This window comes from Hypoxylon fragiforme (assembly GCF_022984875.1).
Source record: "Hypoxylon fragiforme strain CBS 206.31 chromosome Unknown GGS25scaffold_10, whole genome shotgun sequence".
Classification (NCBI taxonomy): Eukaryota; Fungi; Ascomycota; class Sordariomycetes; order Xylariales; family Hypoxylaceae; genus Hypoxylon; species Hypoxylon fragiforme.
Genome location: NW_026054765.1, coordinates 147855 through 163818, shown reverse-complemented (window position 1 = coordinate 163818; position 15964 = coordinate 147855). Strand labels below are relative to the sequence as shown.

The 15964-nt window shown below is 50.9% G+C and overlaps 6 protein-coding genes across 6 annotated transcripts; 3 read left to right on the top strand and 3 right to left on the bottom strand.

Moving 5' to 3' along the window:
• Positions 1 to 826: 826 nt before the first annotated feature.
• On the bottom strand, positions 827 to 2246 carry GGS25DRAFT_509175 (thioredoxin-like protein). Its single transcript, XM_049262536.1, has 2 exons — positions 1769 to 2246; positions 827 to 1649 (listed from the first exon to the last, which is right to left on the bottom strand). Exons 1-2 carry the CDS (start codon positions 1873 to 1875, stop codon positions 1097 to 1099), a joined length of 660 nt encoding a protein of 219 aa, XP_049111978.1. The 5' UTR covers positions 1876 to 2246; the 3' UTR covers positions 827 to 1096.
• An 847-nt stretch (positions 2247 to 3093) lies between these two features.
• On the bottom strand, positions 3094 to 6955 carry GGS25DRAFT_72065 (ankyrin repeat-containing domain protein). The gene is made up of 7 exons (XM_049265976.1): positions 6754 to 6955; positions 5356 to 6640; positions 4907 to 5246; positions 4431 to 4677; positions 4081 to 4340; positions 3680 to 3964; positions 3094 to 3532 (listed from the first exon to the last, which is right to left on the bottom strand). The coding sequence occupies exons 2-7, from the start codon at positions 6612 to 6614 to the stop codon at positions 3209 to 3211; spliced, it is 2715 nt and encodes a 904-aa protein (XP_049111977.1). The 5' UTR covers positions 6615 to 6640; positions 6754 to 6955; the 3' UTR covers positions 3094 to 3208.
• A 1241-nt stretch (positions 6956 to 8196) lies between these two features.
• GGS25DRAFT_509165 (aldehyde dehydrogenase) lies at positions 8197 to 10822 on the top strand. The gene is made up of 3 exons (XM_049262535.1): positions 8197 to 8726; positions 8785 to 8826; positions 8935 to 10822. Exons 1-3 carry the CDS (start codon positions 8668 to 8670, stop codon positions 10391 to 10393), a joined length of 1560 nt encoding a protein of 519 aa, XP_049111976.1. The 5' UTR covers positions 8197 to 8667; the 3' UTR covers positions 10394 to 10822.
• Positions 10823 to 11093: 271 nt separating this feature from the next.
• On the top strand, positions 11094 to 12332 carry GGS25DRAFT_527931 (carbohydrate esterase family 5 protein; the record flags this gene model as incomplete). Its single annotated transcript, XM_049265134.1, has 3 exons — positions 11094 to 11302; positions 11356 to 11580; positions 11646 to 12332. 3 exons carry the CDS (start codon positions 11094 to 11096, stop codon positions 12127 to 12129), a joined length of 918 nt encoding a protein of 305 aa, XP_049111975.1. The 3' UTR covers positions 12130 to 12332.
• A 131-nt stretch (positions 12333 to 12463) lies between these two features.
• Positions 12464 to 13961, top strand: GGS25DRAFT_509151 (integral membrane protein DUF92-domain-containing protein). Its single transcript, XM_049262534.1, has one exon. The coding sequence runs from the start codon at positions 12561 to 12563 to the stop codon at positions 13677 to 13679; it is 1119 nt and encodes a 372-aa protein (XP_049111974.1). The 5' UTR covers positions 12464 to 12560; the 3' UTR covers positions 13680 to 13961.
• Positions 13962 to 14263: 302 nt separating this feature from the next.
• Positions 14264 to 15546, bottom strand: GGS25DRAFT_525930 (uncharacterized protein; the record flags this gene model as incomplete). The annotated part of the gene is made up of 4 exons (XM_049264888.1): positions 14264 to 14298; positions 14409 to 14803; positions 14889 to 15049; positions 15127 to 15546. The coding sequence occupies 4 exons, from the start codon at positions 15544 to 15546 to the stop codon at positions 14264 to 14266; spliced, it is 1011 nt and encodes a 336-aa protein (XP_049111973.1).
• Between the last annotated feature and the right edge of the window lie 418 nt (positions 15547 to 15964).

Genomic DNA, 15964 nt, shown 5'->3' with positions numbered 1-15964 from the left:
AACCTCAATTGCTCAAGAGTAGGTAGAGGGAGGCCATTCGTCATTCAAAGAGAGGTCACGCGCCTCGCTTTAACTAGTTTGGTGATATAATAATACTGGAAGCCCCCGAAGAGGCTGGAGCCAATAGGCATTCTCTGAGTATGTCTTTTTGTCGGATTGCCCGACTATATTGAGCAGCAGAGCTGTCTCGGCGCTGGGCGTGGTCTGGATGTCTACTCATTGCGCTACGCCCAATGTGGACTTGATTCTCTCAGGCTGAACGAGTATTTAAGCCAACACGAGCTTATAATCTGGATGGCTGCTCTCAAAGTTTGGATACAGATGCGCTTCGAAGGTCACTGCCTAGGTAGGCAGTTTGAAGTCGGTGAGATGGTAGAGGGCGAGAGGATGCTGGTAGAAGGGGTATACATAGTTAGTACTAACCAAAGTTCCCTAGAACGACTACTATGTACGATATATTTTAGCTGTGCTCTGTGGATTACTACCTATATTCCATGTTTGTATAGCTTCTTTGTTTCCCCGTGTGGGCGTGACTCTTTAATAAATTAGTAAATAATAACTCTAACTCGTTCTCCATCGCTTCTCGCCCCTTGCGCTAGAGGTTCCCCTCAAGATTTGAGCTGGCACCTTTGCGGATGCTTGCCATTGAGTGAAAGCAACATGCACAACACATAAAGAGATGTCAACCAATAGAATATAGGCCAAGCACATCACAAGTACGTAATAGGTACGGGGGCACTTTGTTGAGATTAATTTACACGGTAGACACTCCAAGGCTGTCAAATTACTAGGAATGGATACCGTTCCAGTACAACTTTAGAAGCATTAAAGATCTCATTATCGAATGTGGGTGCTATTCATCTCCGTCTATCTCTATGTCTATCTCCCCCATCTAAGTAATCTTGAGGCATTGCCGGAGCTCTGTAGCTCAAAGGATCTAACCTAGATTAATATCATTACAGCCCCGTACAGCTACCTAGTAGTCACTAGGTATTTTACCTATTAAGTAAGTACCAGGTACGGTACTGGGTAGCTGTAAACCACATACGTCAGTGGCCTCGGGTTTACTCCGATTTCTCCAACGACCCCATATGATCTACTCCACTCTGACTCGCTTCTTAGACTCGCCATTGCCGTTAGCATGACCATTCTCAACTACATCTCCTTGACCTGAAAAGTATTCAAGGCTTCCCTTGGGATCAGCCTTCATTCCCTTCGATCCATTCTGCCAGCCCGCCGGGCAGACTTCGCCGTGCTCGTCGGTGAACTGGAATGCCTGCACAAGGCGAATAGTTTCCTCGACGTCACGTCCGACCGGCAGGTCATTGACGGTAATTTGTCGGAGAGTGCCCTTGGGGTCGATGATGAACAGGCCGCGCAAAGCAACACCCTCTTCCTCGATTAGGACGCCATAGCTGCGCGAGATCTTCTGCGACTTGTCAGCCACCAGAGGCAGCTTCAAGTCGGAGCCCAGACCACCCTGCTTGCGAGGCCTCTCGGTCCAGGCTAGGTGAGAAAAGTGTGAATCGGTCGAGATGCCAAGCACGGTGGTGTTGATGGCCTCGAAGCGCGGCAGGGCATCGTTGTACTGGATGATCTCGGTCGGGCAGACGAAGGTGAAGTCAAGAGGGTAGAAAAGAAGAACGACCCTAAGAAAAAAAGAAATGTTAGAGACAAGATTAGGTGCCAAGGTAGGTAGGTGTTTGGGTGCCTAGGGCATGATTCAAAATTTGAATCTTGACCAGACTTTGCAGGAGGCTGGGCTTACCATTGTCCGAGATAATCAGACAGGGAGATGTCCTTAAATTCGCCGCCGGGGAAGACGGTAGTGGCTTTGAAAGCCGGAGCAGGTCGCTGAACGAAGGCAGTAGACATTGTCAACGAATTGGTGATGGTTAAGATGATGTGTTGATAGAAAAGTTGATGTTTTTTTGTTTTTTTTTTGGGCGACTACAGCGAATGATGGAACCTTGAAGGGAAGAAGTGATATTATGTATGAGTGTGAGTGGAAAAGTTTAGAAATTAATAATAATTCTTCCTCGTTCTTTCAGGGAAGCAAACGACGGACCGACGACCAGGGACGTGCGTACCTTCCTGGAACCCACATAGAAATATGTATGTATGGGTACATACAAATACAGTACCTAGTATTTATTCACGCTCCTTATCATTTCACTAATCCCAACTAAGAAGACTCGAACTTCTCTTGCCATCGCGTGATTATTGCATGTCGTGACTGCCTATTATCAACGCGTTGGACCCACTTACACTTTTATCTAAATTCAATTATACTATCATACTATCACTAGCCTAGCCAGTTCTCCGACTTCGGCGTAAATTCAGAAGCTATTGTGAACTGCTGGTTACATAATCCTTGTACTGATACATGTGTGTACTCAGGGGGAACTTCCCTGTTCTTGTCGCCGGCGCCACCGGTAACCTCGGCCAACACGTCATCGAGAGCCTCCTTACCAGAGGCGTCTTCGCCGTCCCCGGCCACGGCGACTTCTCGCCCCGGAACCACAGGTGCTGGGATCCGGATCCGCGGCGCAAAGGGCTGGAGATCTGGGGTTGTGGCGTGTGTGTTCGGGTGTGAATGCCCTGAGGGAGATTGCGGCCACGTACGAGTCTGCCCGGGGGTGTAGAGTAGATGTTCAGGTCAAGGGGACAGTGGAGGAACTGGAGATGCGGGCTTTGCGAGCCAGGTGCGAGGGGTCAAGACGTAATTTCTGGGCTCACATTGGATGGTTTTATCAGTTGTTCACTGCAAAGGGCACTTGGACTCTACGAGAACATGACAATGAGAAGCTGGGGCTGCGTACTAGGTACGTCGTTGCTGGAATTCTTGCAACAGAATCTATCGATCTGAGTCAACACACCTCGGTTCATGGTAAAGTCAATTTCAACGCCCTTTCCAAGTTCCTTGATTCGTATAGTCAAGATCAAAGGTATATGACTACTTCTGCGACGATCACTTAAGCCATCTACCCACAAAGCACCTGGACAGTCACGAACATGGCATAAAGGCAAGGATATGAAGGGGAGTCAAACACCACTGGGATATATTCCTTGAGACTAGCCATCATTCAGTCGTATATACATCCTAAAGCATCTCGACAGAGGTGGATGGATGCCTACAATAAAAGACCTACTTACTTGAACAAAAAAAACAAAAAGAAATTTACCGACGGGTACCTGCATTATCTGATTAATTAACCCCCCTCGCATTCATCAACAACAGCCTCCCCTCCTCCCAGCCCCTGTGCTCCGCGATCTCGACCATCGTCATGCCGGAGTCGTCCTGGACGGAGCGGTCGACGCCCGCCTTGTCGATGAGCAGCTTCAGTATGCCCGCGTCGCCGTTCTCGATCGCCTGGATGTACGCGTTGTGGCCCCGGTAGATCTTGTTCGGGTCCGCGCCGTGCTTCAGCAGCAGCTCGATGATCTCCGTGTCCGCCCCGTGCAGCCGCCGCAGCGCCTTCACGATCGGCAGGTGCTCGCCCGGCGAGTTGACGTCCGCCCCGGCTTCCTCCTGCGCAGCCATTTTAGTATTAGCAAAAAAAGATTCTCTCGAAGTACCTAGGTACCTAGGCTCAAATATGTAGCCTTCACGCAAAAAAAAAAAAAAAAAAAAAAAAAAAAAAAAAAAAAAAAAAAAAGGGTAGGGGTCAATTCTCACCAGCAAGAAATGCACAATCTCGACCCTGTCCTCGCGAATCGCGGTGGTGAGCGGCGAGAAGACGCCGCCGTTGCGGTCCTCGACGCTGATGCCGGCCTTGAGCAGCAGCTTGATGCTCTCGAGCTGGTTGGCGACGACGGCCATCTCCATGACGCCCTTGAAGGCGCGCGGCTCCGCCAGCACCGGCAGCAGGCGCTTGAGGATCGCGGGCTGGTGCACGGCCATGCAGACGGGCCAGTTCTCGCCCCGCACGTTCGGGTCGGCGCCCCGGGAGAGGAGGAGGTCCTGTTGAAGAAGTAAGTTAGAGGGGTTTCCGTGGTTTGGTTTTCGTTTTTTGAGGTTGTAATAAGAAAAGGGGGGAGGGGGGGGTAAGTTGAGAATCTCAACATCCATAAACTTACCACTAAATCTGCACGATTCTCCTTGATCGCCGTAGTCAGGGGCGTAGCGCCAGTCTTGGGGGTTTTATCATTAGGAGAAACTCTCCCCGTGTCTAGCAGCCAGTACAGGGCCTCGACATTCTTGCACTGGACTGCGGTTTCGAGAATACCCTTAGGAGAGTGCAGGTCGGCGCCTGCGGCCACGAGGGGGGCTAGATACTGCGTTCGGTAGTGCGTTACGCATTTGAAGGTGGGATATTCGGCGCTTGGGAGGTTCGGGTCTTGACGTTGCGGAGGTCAGCAATCAGGTAACATTCAGGATAGGTAGAAAGATGAAGCGCAATGGATGCGAGGGCTTTTAGCAAGCTTACCGGCGCCATTAGCTAACAGTAGCTCGAATATATCGGTGCGGTTATCCCGGATAGACGAGCAGAGCGGCGTGTAGATGCCGTCCTTTTTGGAGTTGGGATCGACCCCGGCTTTTAGCAGCACGCGGACGGATTCGATGTGGTTGATTGAGGTAGCCAGTTCCATGATACCAGGTGCTTTCTTGGGGTCGGCACCGCGGTGGAGAAGGACTTCGAGTATTCGGGGCAAGCCTGCTGCTGGCCAGAGCCTGTATCACACAATATCATTAGCCTCTCTCTTTTGTCTTCCGCTGGGGCTACTAGGTAGCTAGCTAGCGATGAATACACATGCGCCTTCCTCCGTGGGATTTGATCTTAGGATAAAAGGGGCTTCGTATCCAATTAAGTGGAATAGGTTCTCGCTGGGATCTATATAACTCACTGCGTAGATGTTAGCACTGAGATACGCCGTGTCATGATTCTTACTCGGTACATACCATATGTTTAGGACCAGGGAGATTAGGGTTGGCGCCATGATCCAAAAGGCTCGTGACAACCTCTATCCGATTCGACTCGATGGCCTCGAATAAAGGCGTGTGTCCATCTCTGTTCTTCGCATTTGCATCGGAGCCATACTCCAGAAGCATGTCTACCACCTTCTTCGCTCTCTTCTTAATAATAGCCGCCATCAATACGCTGTCGCCATTTGACACGGTGTGGTTGACGTCGCCTCCGTACGTGAGGAGAATGCGGGCAAGATCTAACTTGTCTTCGATGATGGACAAGGCGAAGGGCGTCTCGGAATTGTTCCCTGATGCGAGGTTGGGATCCGCTCCATATCTTTAAGGGAGGAGTGCAAGAGTTAGTGATCTTGATACGTTTGGAACTTGGAGGTGGATTGATAGAGCTGCAAGGAAAAAAAAAGGGGCTAAAAGTTTCCAGTACTCACTTTAGTAGCATAATAACGGCATTTCGAAAGGATTCCTCTACTGCTAAATACAAGGGTGTCACGTTACGGCTATCGGGCGCATTCGGGTTGGCGCCGAAGAGTAAAAGGATACGGATGGTTTCCGCATCATGGCGAGTGATGGCATGGTTTAGGATATGCGAGTCGGACGAATTATCCGGAGAAGCGCCTCGGTCTAACAACTGCTCGACCAACTTATGGTTTCCCGCCTCGACTGCGGAGAGCAATGCGTCTCTCAGGGCTGGCGGATCAGACGCCACCGAGTTCCGCGGCGACCAACGGGGCATGGCGAGGGGGTCGGCCTTCACGCGGACGACTTTGAAGGGCTCGAACGAATCCATCTCCCCCACTAGCGTGTCTACCTCGGTGATGCCGCCCGAAGGAGCGGAGCTTTGCGCGATCGATCGGTCGAAGGTGTCAATGGTGGACATGACGCGTTCTCGGCCATGGTGGGAGGACGACCTGCTCCCGATGGTGTAGTTGGATAAGGAGGGCTCGCGGTGGATTTCTGGGAGGAGTTGGACGCCGCCCTGGTTTTGCGGATCGTCGCGGTCTCGTGTTCTCATAGAACCATGGTCTGTCAGGGAGCCCTTGCTGCGTGGGCTGTTGTGAGAAGGGGGCAATGGCCAAACTGGCGGTATCTCTTCTGCTTGGTGGGTGACTGTGTTGTGGCTAGAAAGCGTCTTCGTCCTCGTCATGGCTGCGGTGTGCTTCCCCCCCGACATGCGTTCGAGTGCCGCCGCAAGGCCTGTGTAGCCAATGCCGACTGTGTCGTCGATCTTGGCATCGCCCAGAGACCACTGGAACACGAGAGCACTCATCCTTAAGGCCTCTCGGGTCTTGGCTAGATTGTCCTTCATCCTTTCGACATCGTTGTCGGCAAACATCTTGCGCCACCCCTTTTGAATCTTCCCCATGGTACCCTTCTTCTCGTACTCCAGGAGGCGACTTAGCATGTGGTCGAGGACCTGGAAATCCGAATTCGCCGCTCGGAACTTCTTGTCGAGCTCCGCGATCATCTCGATGGGAAATCGTTGGTTGCTTCTGGAGCATTCAGTCAGGCCGGCTTCCAGAGACCACATTATTCGACATGTCTCTAAAAAGTCGTGTGCTAATTCGTCGAACTGGTATCCATGTTTCTCGACAGTGCCAACATATTCGAGCATGTGAATGGCTATCTTGTTGCCGAGAACAGTTGCCTTATGGCAAACACCAATCGTCATTTCGATAGAAGGAGCCATGATGATCGTTTATTCGACCGAATCATCTACTTATCTGGAACCACCCCCTCAAAAATTAACTTTGAATCCTTTATTAGGGGAAAAGAGATCTCGGAAAACGTCCAAGAAGTTTTCAACACATAGCAAGCTGGGCATATACCCTTTATGTGACAATAATCCGATGCCCTAACGTGCCTAGGTTGTGGACCTCTAGTCTTATGTTCCATATGTGTGAGCGCTATGATAAGGGCCTTTGAGTAGGTAGCAGAATTCCATTGACTACGAGTCTAATCTCTATAAATCTAGATGGGGGCTATAGTCCCCCCCTCCGCATTAGTTATGCGGCTAACTAGGCCTCTGTTGACTAGAGTTGGTAGGTATTTCGCTTCCCATAACAGGTTTACTCCTCACAGGTCAAGGGTAGACCCCCGTATTTTTTTCCGTAGAGCGCATCGAGGGGTTGATAGATTCTAGTTGTGACCGGGGGTTTCTCCGCCGCAGTATCCATAATCCATACCGTGGGAATGCGTAGTATGGGATGAAGCTCTTTTTTGGTTACATACTAAGATCCAGCCTAGGGGATCTCCTCCGATGCTAACCCAGGATCTGAGCGATCACACATTCGACATAAACGCTCCTTCGCTAGGTAACCAGATCTACTATGGGTTCCTGCTCAAATTTCCACGTGGTTGGCATATCCACAAAGATATCCATCGTCAGGTCGCCGGACCACTTGGTATTCTAAGGGGGGTATCATGTCAACTTTAAGCGAAGCTAAGGGCTATACCCTTATAACTCGAATAGTTGAAAGGGGTTAACTCCTGTGCCTCGTCCATAGACTCCATACCCTATATGGCTCGGCTGGTGGGCTCCTGAGACTTGATGCATAAGAAATATTGCTGATCACCCAGGTCCTAAGTAGACGAGCAGCTTTAGTGTAGGTTTCAGATATTTTACTATGTATAAACGACTACCAAGGGCGAAGAAACCCGGTGCCATGGATGGATTCCTATTAGCCAGGAACTGAGGCTAAGACTAATGGGATCTAAGAACGCTAATGGTTCACCGGCTTCGAGCCCGGACCTAAGGGTGGCGACGCCGGTGTCTTGGCAGCTGACGAGAATCGTACTAAGTCAGAAATCAGATGGATGAGCCAATCTACAGTAGGAATGCACCGGCTACGAGTCGTTCGCATGTTTGACACGAATACGTGACGAAATTGCCTGGGATTTGTAAGGAATCTAAGGATGGGGTTCGAACTAGCTGGTGGTAAGTAAGAAGCTGAAGTTTTTGCTATGGTATTACTACTGAACTGACCTCGGCAGACCACTGAAAATTGGCGAATGAAGAAAATGCAGAATCTGCGGCCGCTTATGCGGCAAGTCTCATTGGGTTTAGCTACGTAGTACTTCAACTAGGTAGGTGCATAGACACTATCTATTTGTAAGAACCCAGATGAAAAATCCCAGGCAACTGGTTGATTAGTATTGGACTGCATTGGGTGGAGGCACCGTGGAGCACATTGGTTGAGATCAGATCTGTGGAATATTACGTATCGTGATCAACTCTTGGTTTTTAATGAGAAATGAATTGTGTGGCGAGTGCTAGAGTTACATAGTAGTTGTAATAAATAGCAGAGTGTTATCACATATGTGCGTCGTGACGCTCAGGGGCAATACCATTAACGTCATTTACTCTTTAAAAGCATATAAAAGCATATAAAAGCATATAAGCTTATGCAACTCACACGCAGCACAACTTACATAATGCTTCCTATCGTTATCTACCCTTTATCTACCCTTAGGTAGCACTTGAGCATTTGGCGTCGGCGACGATGCGGAGTACCGCAGCCTAGTTTTGAACATTTTTTTTTCTTTTCTCTCTTACCACTATTACCAGAGTATGTACCTAACCTAGTACATTAACCTAGGTTAGATATTTAGCTTTGTAAGATATATGGAGTTTCTACAATATTCCACGGCCCCCTTCACTTATACATACTATGTATTATATACTATGTGCGCTTAGATTACATCGTTCGTGGCTATTAACTGTTTAGGTCCTGTACCCGAAAATGACTCCGGTTCGTTCTAGTTGGGTTGGTGGCAAGGAAATACGAGGAGAAACAGAACCGTGAGTTAAACACCAAGCTCAATGAAGTATTTGGAATATTGACTATATCCATACCTAGCCTACCAGTAATCGACCCAGCCACTGGTAAATCCTTCGCCCTGTAAGTTTGAATCTACGAGTTTCGCAATATATTCTCGTAAAAAAAAAAAAAAAAAAAAAAAAAACCTAGTTGCCTAGTACCATTAACTTACCCGGCATGGCATCTCAGCTATCGCGACGCCGGCGAAGAAGACGTTGATCGCGCTGTTGCTTTGGCCCAAGAAGTCTATGTATCCGGCGTATGGTCCAAATCCTCGCGCCATCACCGCGCTGATGTGCTGGACAAATGCGCCAGCCTGCTCACGGAGGCCTTGCCGGAGCTCATCGCGCTCGAGGTGCAGCAAACCGGCCGTGTGGTCCGTGAGATGAAAGCTCAGGTGCCGTCGCTGGTCCGCTGGTTCAAGTACTACGCCTCACTCCTCCGCGTAGAGGAGCAGCCGGTCCTTCCAACGACGGGCAAGCTTCACAATTTTGTACAGCGCGTCCCGCTTGGGGTGGTTGTGCTGATCACGCCTTTCAATCATCCGCTGCTGATCGCCGTCAAGAAAATCGCACCCGCGCTAGCCGCGGGGAATAGCGTTATTGTAAAGCCTAGTGAATTGACCCCCTTGACAACGCTCCGGCTTGGCCCTATTCTGAAGGAAGCCGGCGTACCAGACGGTGTGTTCAACGTTCTACCAGGATTCGGCGCGACCACCGGCAAATATCTTGTGCAGCATCCCCTGGTAAGAAAAGTAGATGTTACTGGAGGAACGCCAGCCGGGCGTGCGATCGGTGCGATCGTGGGTGGTAACCTGGGGAGGTATACGGCAGAGCTAGGGGGCAAGGCACCACTAGTGGTGTTCGACTCAGCGGACATACAGCTTGCGGTGAATGGTATCGCGTTCGGCAGTTTCATTGCCAGTGGTCAAACCTGCATTGCGAGTACGAGAATCATCGTCGATAATAAAATCTTGCCGGATCTGCTGGTGAAGCTTAGAATCAAGACGGATTCGATCACACAACGCATGGGCGCCCCTTCTAACCCTGAGTCTATGATGGGGCCGTTGATTTCGGAAACCCAACTCAGCAAAGTCGAGACATTAGTCTACGAAGCTCTACAGAGCGGGGACGCAATAGCGATCGTAGGAGGCGACAGAATGCGAGGCACCAGCTCTCTTGACGGGACGGACTTCTCCGCAGGTTATTTCTACGAACCAACCGTTCTCGTATCAGGCGAGGGCGGTAAGGAGAGCATTCTAAAGACGCGCATCTGGCGGGAGGAGGCATTTGGACCGGTCATCGTCGTTGTAGGCTTCGATACGGAAGACGAGGCAATCAAGTTGGCCAACGACAGCGAATTTGGTCTCGGGGCTGGGATCTGGACCCAAGACTTGGCGCAGGCTTTTCGCGTCTCGGAGCAGATCGAAGCAGGCATCACCTGGGTCAACACACATCATCGGAATGATCCGAGCAGTCCGTGGGGCGGTGCCAAATCGTCGAGTGGCGTTGGGAGCGAAAACGGTATAGATGCGTATCACGCTTACACGACGACCAAGAGCACAATCATCAACTACGCGTCTACAGAAGAGTCAATAGCTACAGATGATTGGTTTGCAGAGGGAGCAAACTCCGTGAGATACGGATGAGAGTATTGTGCAGCCTTAACGGTGGCGTAACAGGGGGCTAGGTACTTAGGTAATGAGTTACCGACCCCTAATATACTAGGTAAAAATGCTATTCAAAGTCCAATGCAGAATTGGCACCTACGATACACAACAGTACGCGATCGTCATTGACTCTGTGCGGTAAAAGGAAGTTGCTCAAAAAGCGAATAAATAAGGATACCGATTAGTCCTTCCAATTTGTTTCTACACTACCTAGGTGACTAAAGTTTGAAGTCATCGATGTTAAAGGAAGGTGTTTGACATATATTGGCATCGAGATCCACAGACCGAAGGCGTAAAATGTAACAAGCGCTGGAGAGGATTTTGAGGGATCCAAGTCCCTGGTTTGCTTGACCAGCCGCCATTCTATGTACGACCTAATGATTGGACAGAACACGAAAGGTACACTAGGTACGTCAACATGGCAATTTCATATGACGTTACACATTGGCGTTATATATACTCCTTTACACGAGGCATCCGTCTATTTATATACTGAGTCGTCATATAGATATCTTACAATGAGCCACGAGTACCTCCAAGCCTACTAGGTACCTATATATACCAGCAAGACGCCAGCACAGAAAAAAAAATCACTCGAGTCTCAGATTAAGCCCCCTTCTTCCTCACAGCTGCATACTCAGGCAACCCACCTAGGCTGTTACATAGTGCTACCCTCGTAATGTCTGTGGCTCTTAGACATGTCGCCCTGTCCGGCATGGTCACTGCATTCTCCCTTGGGTTGATCTGGCCTGTTTCCGCAACAGTAACTTTGTTTCCTCGCGACGAACGAACCTCAGCGCACGACTGGGATCCGGTGCTCCAAGGGGCTAGCAATGCACAGTGTGCCGACCTTGCCGTGATATTCGCCCGAGGAACGTTTGACATAGAGTGAGATACCTACCCGGAAACATACACAAGTTAGACACCTAACAGAAAAATAGCAACTTGGGAGTATGGGTTGGCGGCCCATTTGGCGCTGCCCTACTTGACAAGTCGTATGGTATCAAGACCGCGATCCAAGGAGTCGATGCTAGCGATTACCCGGCGGATCTAGCGGGATACATTGAAGAAGGGGGTTCGAATAGTTGTGCCAAGAGTGTGGGAGATAGTGTACAAAAATACGTCTCTCATTGTCCACATTCCAAGGTGGCCATCTGGGGATGGAGGTAAGTCTAACCCGACGATTCCGGCTGGGGTTCTGGTCTCTCTAACACGTAAACCGCAATAACAGCCAAGGTGCTCTATGCGCTCATAAGTCGCTGGGCAACCTGGGCAAGGCAGCAGACAATGTCATCGCACTGGGAGTATTTGGCGACCCGATTGGGGTCTGGCAGGATAGCGTCCAGTATCCTCAGATACCAAAGGGAGTCACACTGCTTTCATACTGCGAGAAGACGACACCAGACCCGCTGTGTACCAACCCTACGGTGGATTTCCCCAAGGATCCCCTCGGCTTCGTCAACAGGCTCAAGGCTGTGTGGAAAGAGGTAGATAGTGCACACATGAACGAAGCTCAGAAGAAGGCGCTCAAAGACATGGCTGTTGAACTCCCGAAGCAGGCGATGAAGCAGCTAGGCAAGCTTGGGAAAGACCTCGTTGAAGGTCATATAAGACGGTGGATGTTAACGCCGGAACACTTTTGGTACGGGATTGATGGCAAGGTTGAGACGGCTGCTGAAGACCTTGTGCGTGTATATGAGGAGAGTAAGAAGTAGGGATTATTCCAACCACATACACTACTACCCTGGGCACCTAGGTACTGTCAGATACCTATACTGACATAAACTAAAGACAATTAATGAGAGGATTGGGATCAATGATTTACACTTCTGGCGTGGTAAAACCTGACAGGTACTAGGTACATAGTACAGTAAGCATCTCCTATCGATAACAATAGTTAATAACGGCACGTGTATCTTCAGCTCCCCCACATAATGAGCTCTTATCACTCGTTACTTTCGTTACTTTCGTTACTTTCCTCGCTGCTCACTCATCACTCACTCGTCACTTAGTCCGGTATTATAACTCACAACTTACACCTGGCCACTTATGACTTACCTGGGTATAAAAAACAAAACACAAAAAAACACACAAAAAAAAACCCTCCTTTTCTTGATTCCGTACCTATCCCAGGTACCAGATAATCATGAAAGCAATCATCGCCGGCCCCGCCACACTCGCCTTGGTATACCGGGCATATTCGCACAACTCGCTCACGCCGCTCGGCATCGTAGTCGCTGCGCTATCCGCCGTGGCCCACGCCGTCCACCCCTGGAACCTGCCCTTCGTGCTCGTCTGCACCTTCTTCCTAGCCGGCACCCGCGTCACCAAGATCAAGGCCAATGTCAAGGCCGGCCTTACCCTGAGCTCCCAGGGCAGCGGCGGGGGTGAGGGGCCGCGGACCCACGTCCAGGTCCTTGCCAATTCCCTCATGGCCTCTATCCTGTCGCTGCTGCACGCCTACCAGCTCCATCTGCGGCGCGAGGCCGTGCTTTCCCAGAAGCAGATCCCCGACGGCTCCTTCTGCTACAGTTGGGGCGGCGATCTGCTGGTCATCGGCATCATCGCCAACTACGCTGCCGTCACGGCCGATACCTTCTCCTCCGAGCTGGGCATCCTCTCCCGGACCTCCCCCAGGCTGATCACCTCCTTCAACCTACGCAAGGTTCCGCCCGGCACGAACGGCGGTGTCACGCTCTGGGGCTTGGTCGCCGGCTTTCTCGGTTCCATGATCATCGTCACCACCTCTCTCGTTTTTCTCCCGCTCTGTGGCGAAGACACCAAGGGTAAGATCGGCGGCGGCGACAGCTGGACCGTCAATCAAAAGGCCACCTTGGCTTGGGGCTTAACTATCTGGGGCGCGCTGGGTAGTCTCTTGGATAGCTTCCTGGGAGGCTGGTTTCAAAAGAGCGTACGCGACGTGCGATCTGGGAAGATCGTCGAGGGTGAAGGCGGTGTTCGTGTCTTGACCTCCTTCCCGGACGCCAAACCCAACGCAGCTGGAAGCCAGGCTACCGAAAAGCCATCAAGTCCCGCGGCCTCGGGCGGAGACGACTCGTCATCTAAAAGCCCCTATGACCCGAAGGATAAGCACCGCAGCTCTCATTTCGGGGACCGCAAGCCTACACGCGTATCGGAGAGCGGCTTCGATTTGTTGGACAACAATGACGTTAACTTTTTGATGGCATTTACTATGAGTGTCGGGTCAATTATAATTGCCGGCTGGTACTGGGGCGTACCTCTGGATAGCATTTTCAAGGCTTGAAAGGATGGGAACAGCAATAAGGTCTATTTCCATTTTACCACATACTGATAAGTTGTTCTCCTCATCGGCCGGACGTGTTAAGGGGGGGTTGGACGGGAAAGGACTTTGGTCGCCCAGAAGCCAGCGAAGGGACAGAAGGTCTGATTAGGAACAACTATCTACTGTCTAGGTATTAGGCAGGCAGGTACAGCAATATGAGACATGAAATTCAAATATTCATTTACAAAGACATCTGACTTAATTGCATTAGTTTATCTTTAGTTTTTTTATCAGAATATGCTGACCCCTGACTAGGACTTTCTCTTGACTTTGAACAACTTTGGTAACATTTTATCATTCTGGGATTACAGCTGACATAACTTGAATACAGCTCTAGGTAATGAAAGTAGTCACCCCCTTATCAGGTAGAGGGTATACGCTTTTGTAACCCCTAAAAACGCAAAGACGCTCCCGCCAACTATCCCATCCTACTCTCAGGCCAAAGAAATCTATCCCTACTACCTACCTGCCCAGACAGGCAGTGGCGACAAGACAGTTTCTTGTCATTCAACAACTCCGCCTCTAGTAAACTCGACTCGAACCGTTTACATACCGTCCATGCCGGGTAGACCAGGAAGCCCTGCAAAATGTCATGTTAGTTTCTTCTCTCTCTCTCTCACTCACTCTCTCCCAATAGTATACGCAAAAAAAAAAAAGAAAAGAAAAAAAAAGAAAAAAAAAAAAACTCACAAGAATCAATATCCTCATCGACCGTCTTGGCAACGGAGCACGCGTTCATCTGGGCGACGCCCTGGGACTTGAGCGGGTTCCCGTTCTCGCAGGCGTTGAACATGCAGCTCGAGTCCATCGCCTTCTGCAGCGAGTCCCCCTTCCAGCCGAACACGTAGTCCGCGTGCGTCCCGTACCCCTTGTTGTCCCCGTAGCTCAGCGTGAAGGGCTGCGACCCGTCCGCCGGCCACATCCCGTTGAACTGCGTCGTGTCCCACAGCGTCTCGTACGCCACCTGGGGCACCCGGATCGGGTGCGATGCCGGGCACGGCCCCGAGTTCTGGAACGCGTCCTTCACCGTGTTGTACATGTGCGACTGGTGGTCTGGGCTGTCGAGGTTCTTGCCGTCCCAGCAGCTAGACGTATATTATGGTCTTGTCAGCGGGGGTGGGTCGGGGGCTGGTAGCTTCATTAATGTGTTGAGTTGTTTGTTTCACTTACGCGGGGAAGTGGTGGACGGTCATGATGCCGCCGGGGCAAGCCTGGGTGGGGAAGTCGTCGAGCTCGGGGAATCGCGTTCCCTTGTTCTGCAGGCAGACGAACTTGAGGCCTGGTCCGTACTTGGACTCGGCGGTGGGCGTGCCCACGGTCATGCGGAAGCCCTTGTTTCTCTCGTTGGTAAACCTGCACATACACACACGTGCACACGCGCACACGTGATAGATGGGGGTGTACTCACCGGCTTGAACGCCGTGATCTTAGTGTTCCCGTTGGACGAAAAGTCCTGCTGCGTGTAGTAGACCGTCATGCCCCCATTGATCCCGTTCGGCAGCGCCGTGTTCTGCATGATGGGCACGCGCTTGTAGGAGCCGTTGGTGTGCTTGAAGAACATGACAGCGGTCCAGTAGTTGGAGAAGTCCTCGGAGAACGTGCACGTCGTGCAGGTGCCCTTGTCGCCCAGGTCGCCCGCCGCCGGGTCCATGCTCGCGTTGAAGGCGTTGCCGCCGATGATCTGGTGCAGGTGCGCAGACGGCACCTTGCCGGGCTCCACGAGGGGGTCGAGCCGCTGGATGGTTAGGGTCGAGCACCCGAAGCGCAGGGCGGCTTGGGAGGGCGCCGCGAGCGCCGCGAGGGTGAGGGTGAGGGTTAGCCACTTCATCTTTTCTTTCAAGTTTAAGGACAACACAAAACACAAAAACTTTGGTGCTGATTTTCCTGGTAAAACGATGGAGTTGTCTTTGTCTTTCTTTTGGTCGAGTCAGGTCTGGGTTCTGATCAGCCTTACATATATATGTACTCTACCTACAGCCATGCCTCCTTACGCATACGAAAAAAAAAAGAAAAAAAAAACATGCCGACTAGTAGCCGCCCAAGACGATGCACCAACCAAATTTCCCGATCGTCGCCTCTCATTTACGGTATTGCCGCCTTTTTTCATCTATTCCATTTAGGCGAGAGAGAAGAGGTCTTCCCAAATCGGGACCTCCACCTCCGCATTTTCCGCATCGGTATGCCGCTTCGCCCCCAGACCGCATAAAAGGCCATGTGGTAGGTAGTGAAGTTTGACAAGATGCTCG

What these genes read in the sequence shown, in the direction of transcription:
- GGS25DRAFT_509175 (XM_049262536.1), bottom strand. Translation starts at nt 1,875, where the DNA reads ATGTCTACTGCCTTCGTTCAGCGACCTGCTCCGGCTTTCAAAGCCACT. An exon ending in TCTGATTATCTCGGACAATG is followed by an intron (nt 1,650 to 1,768) that starts GTAAGCCCAGCC and finishes TTTTTTTCTTAG; the next exon opens with GGTCGTTCTTCTTTTCTACC.
- GGS25DRAFT_72065 (XM_049265976.1), bottom strand. Translation starts at nt 6,614, where the DNA reads ATGGCTCCTTCTATCGAAATGACGATTGGTGTTTGCCATAAGGCAACT. An exon ending in ATCTCCCTGGTCCTAAACAT is followed by an intron (nt 4,678 to 4,906) that starts ATGGTATGTACC and finishes ATTGTGTGATAC; the next exon opens with AGGCTCTGGCCAGCAGCAGG. An exon ending in ACTGTTAGCTAATGGCGCCG is followed by an intron (nt 4,341 to 4,430) that starts GTAAGCTTGCTA and finishes CGCAACGTCAAG; the next exon opens with ACCCGAACCTCCCAAGCGCC.
- GGS25DRAFT_509165 (XM_049262535.1), top strand. Translation starts at nt 8,668, where the DNA reads ATGACTCCGGTTCGTTCTAGTTGGGTTGGTGGCAAGGAAATACGAGGA. An exon ending in ATACGAGGAGAAACAGAACC is followed by an intron (nt 8,727 to 8,784) that starts GTGAGTTAAACA and finishes ATCCATACCTAG; the next exon opens with CCTACCAGTAATCGACCCAG. An exon ending in ACTGGTAAATCCTTCGCCCT is followed by an intron (nt 8,827 to 8,934) that starts GTAAGTTTGAAT and finishes ATGGCATCTCAG; the next exon opens with CTATCGCGACGCCGGCGAAG.
- GGS25DRAFT_509151 (XM_049262534.1), top strand. Translation starts at nt 12,561, where the DNA reads ATGAAAGCAATCATCGCCGGCCCCGCCACACTCGCCTTGGTATACCGG.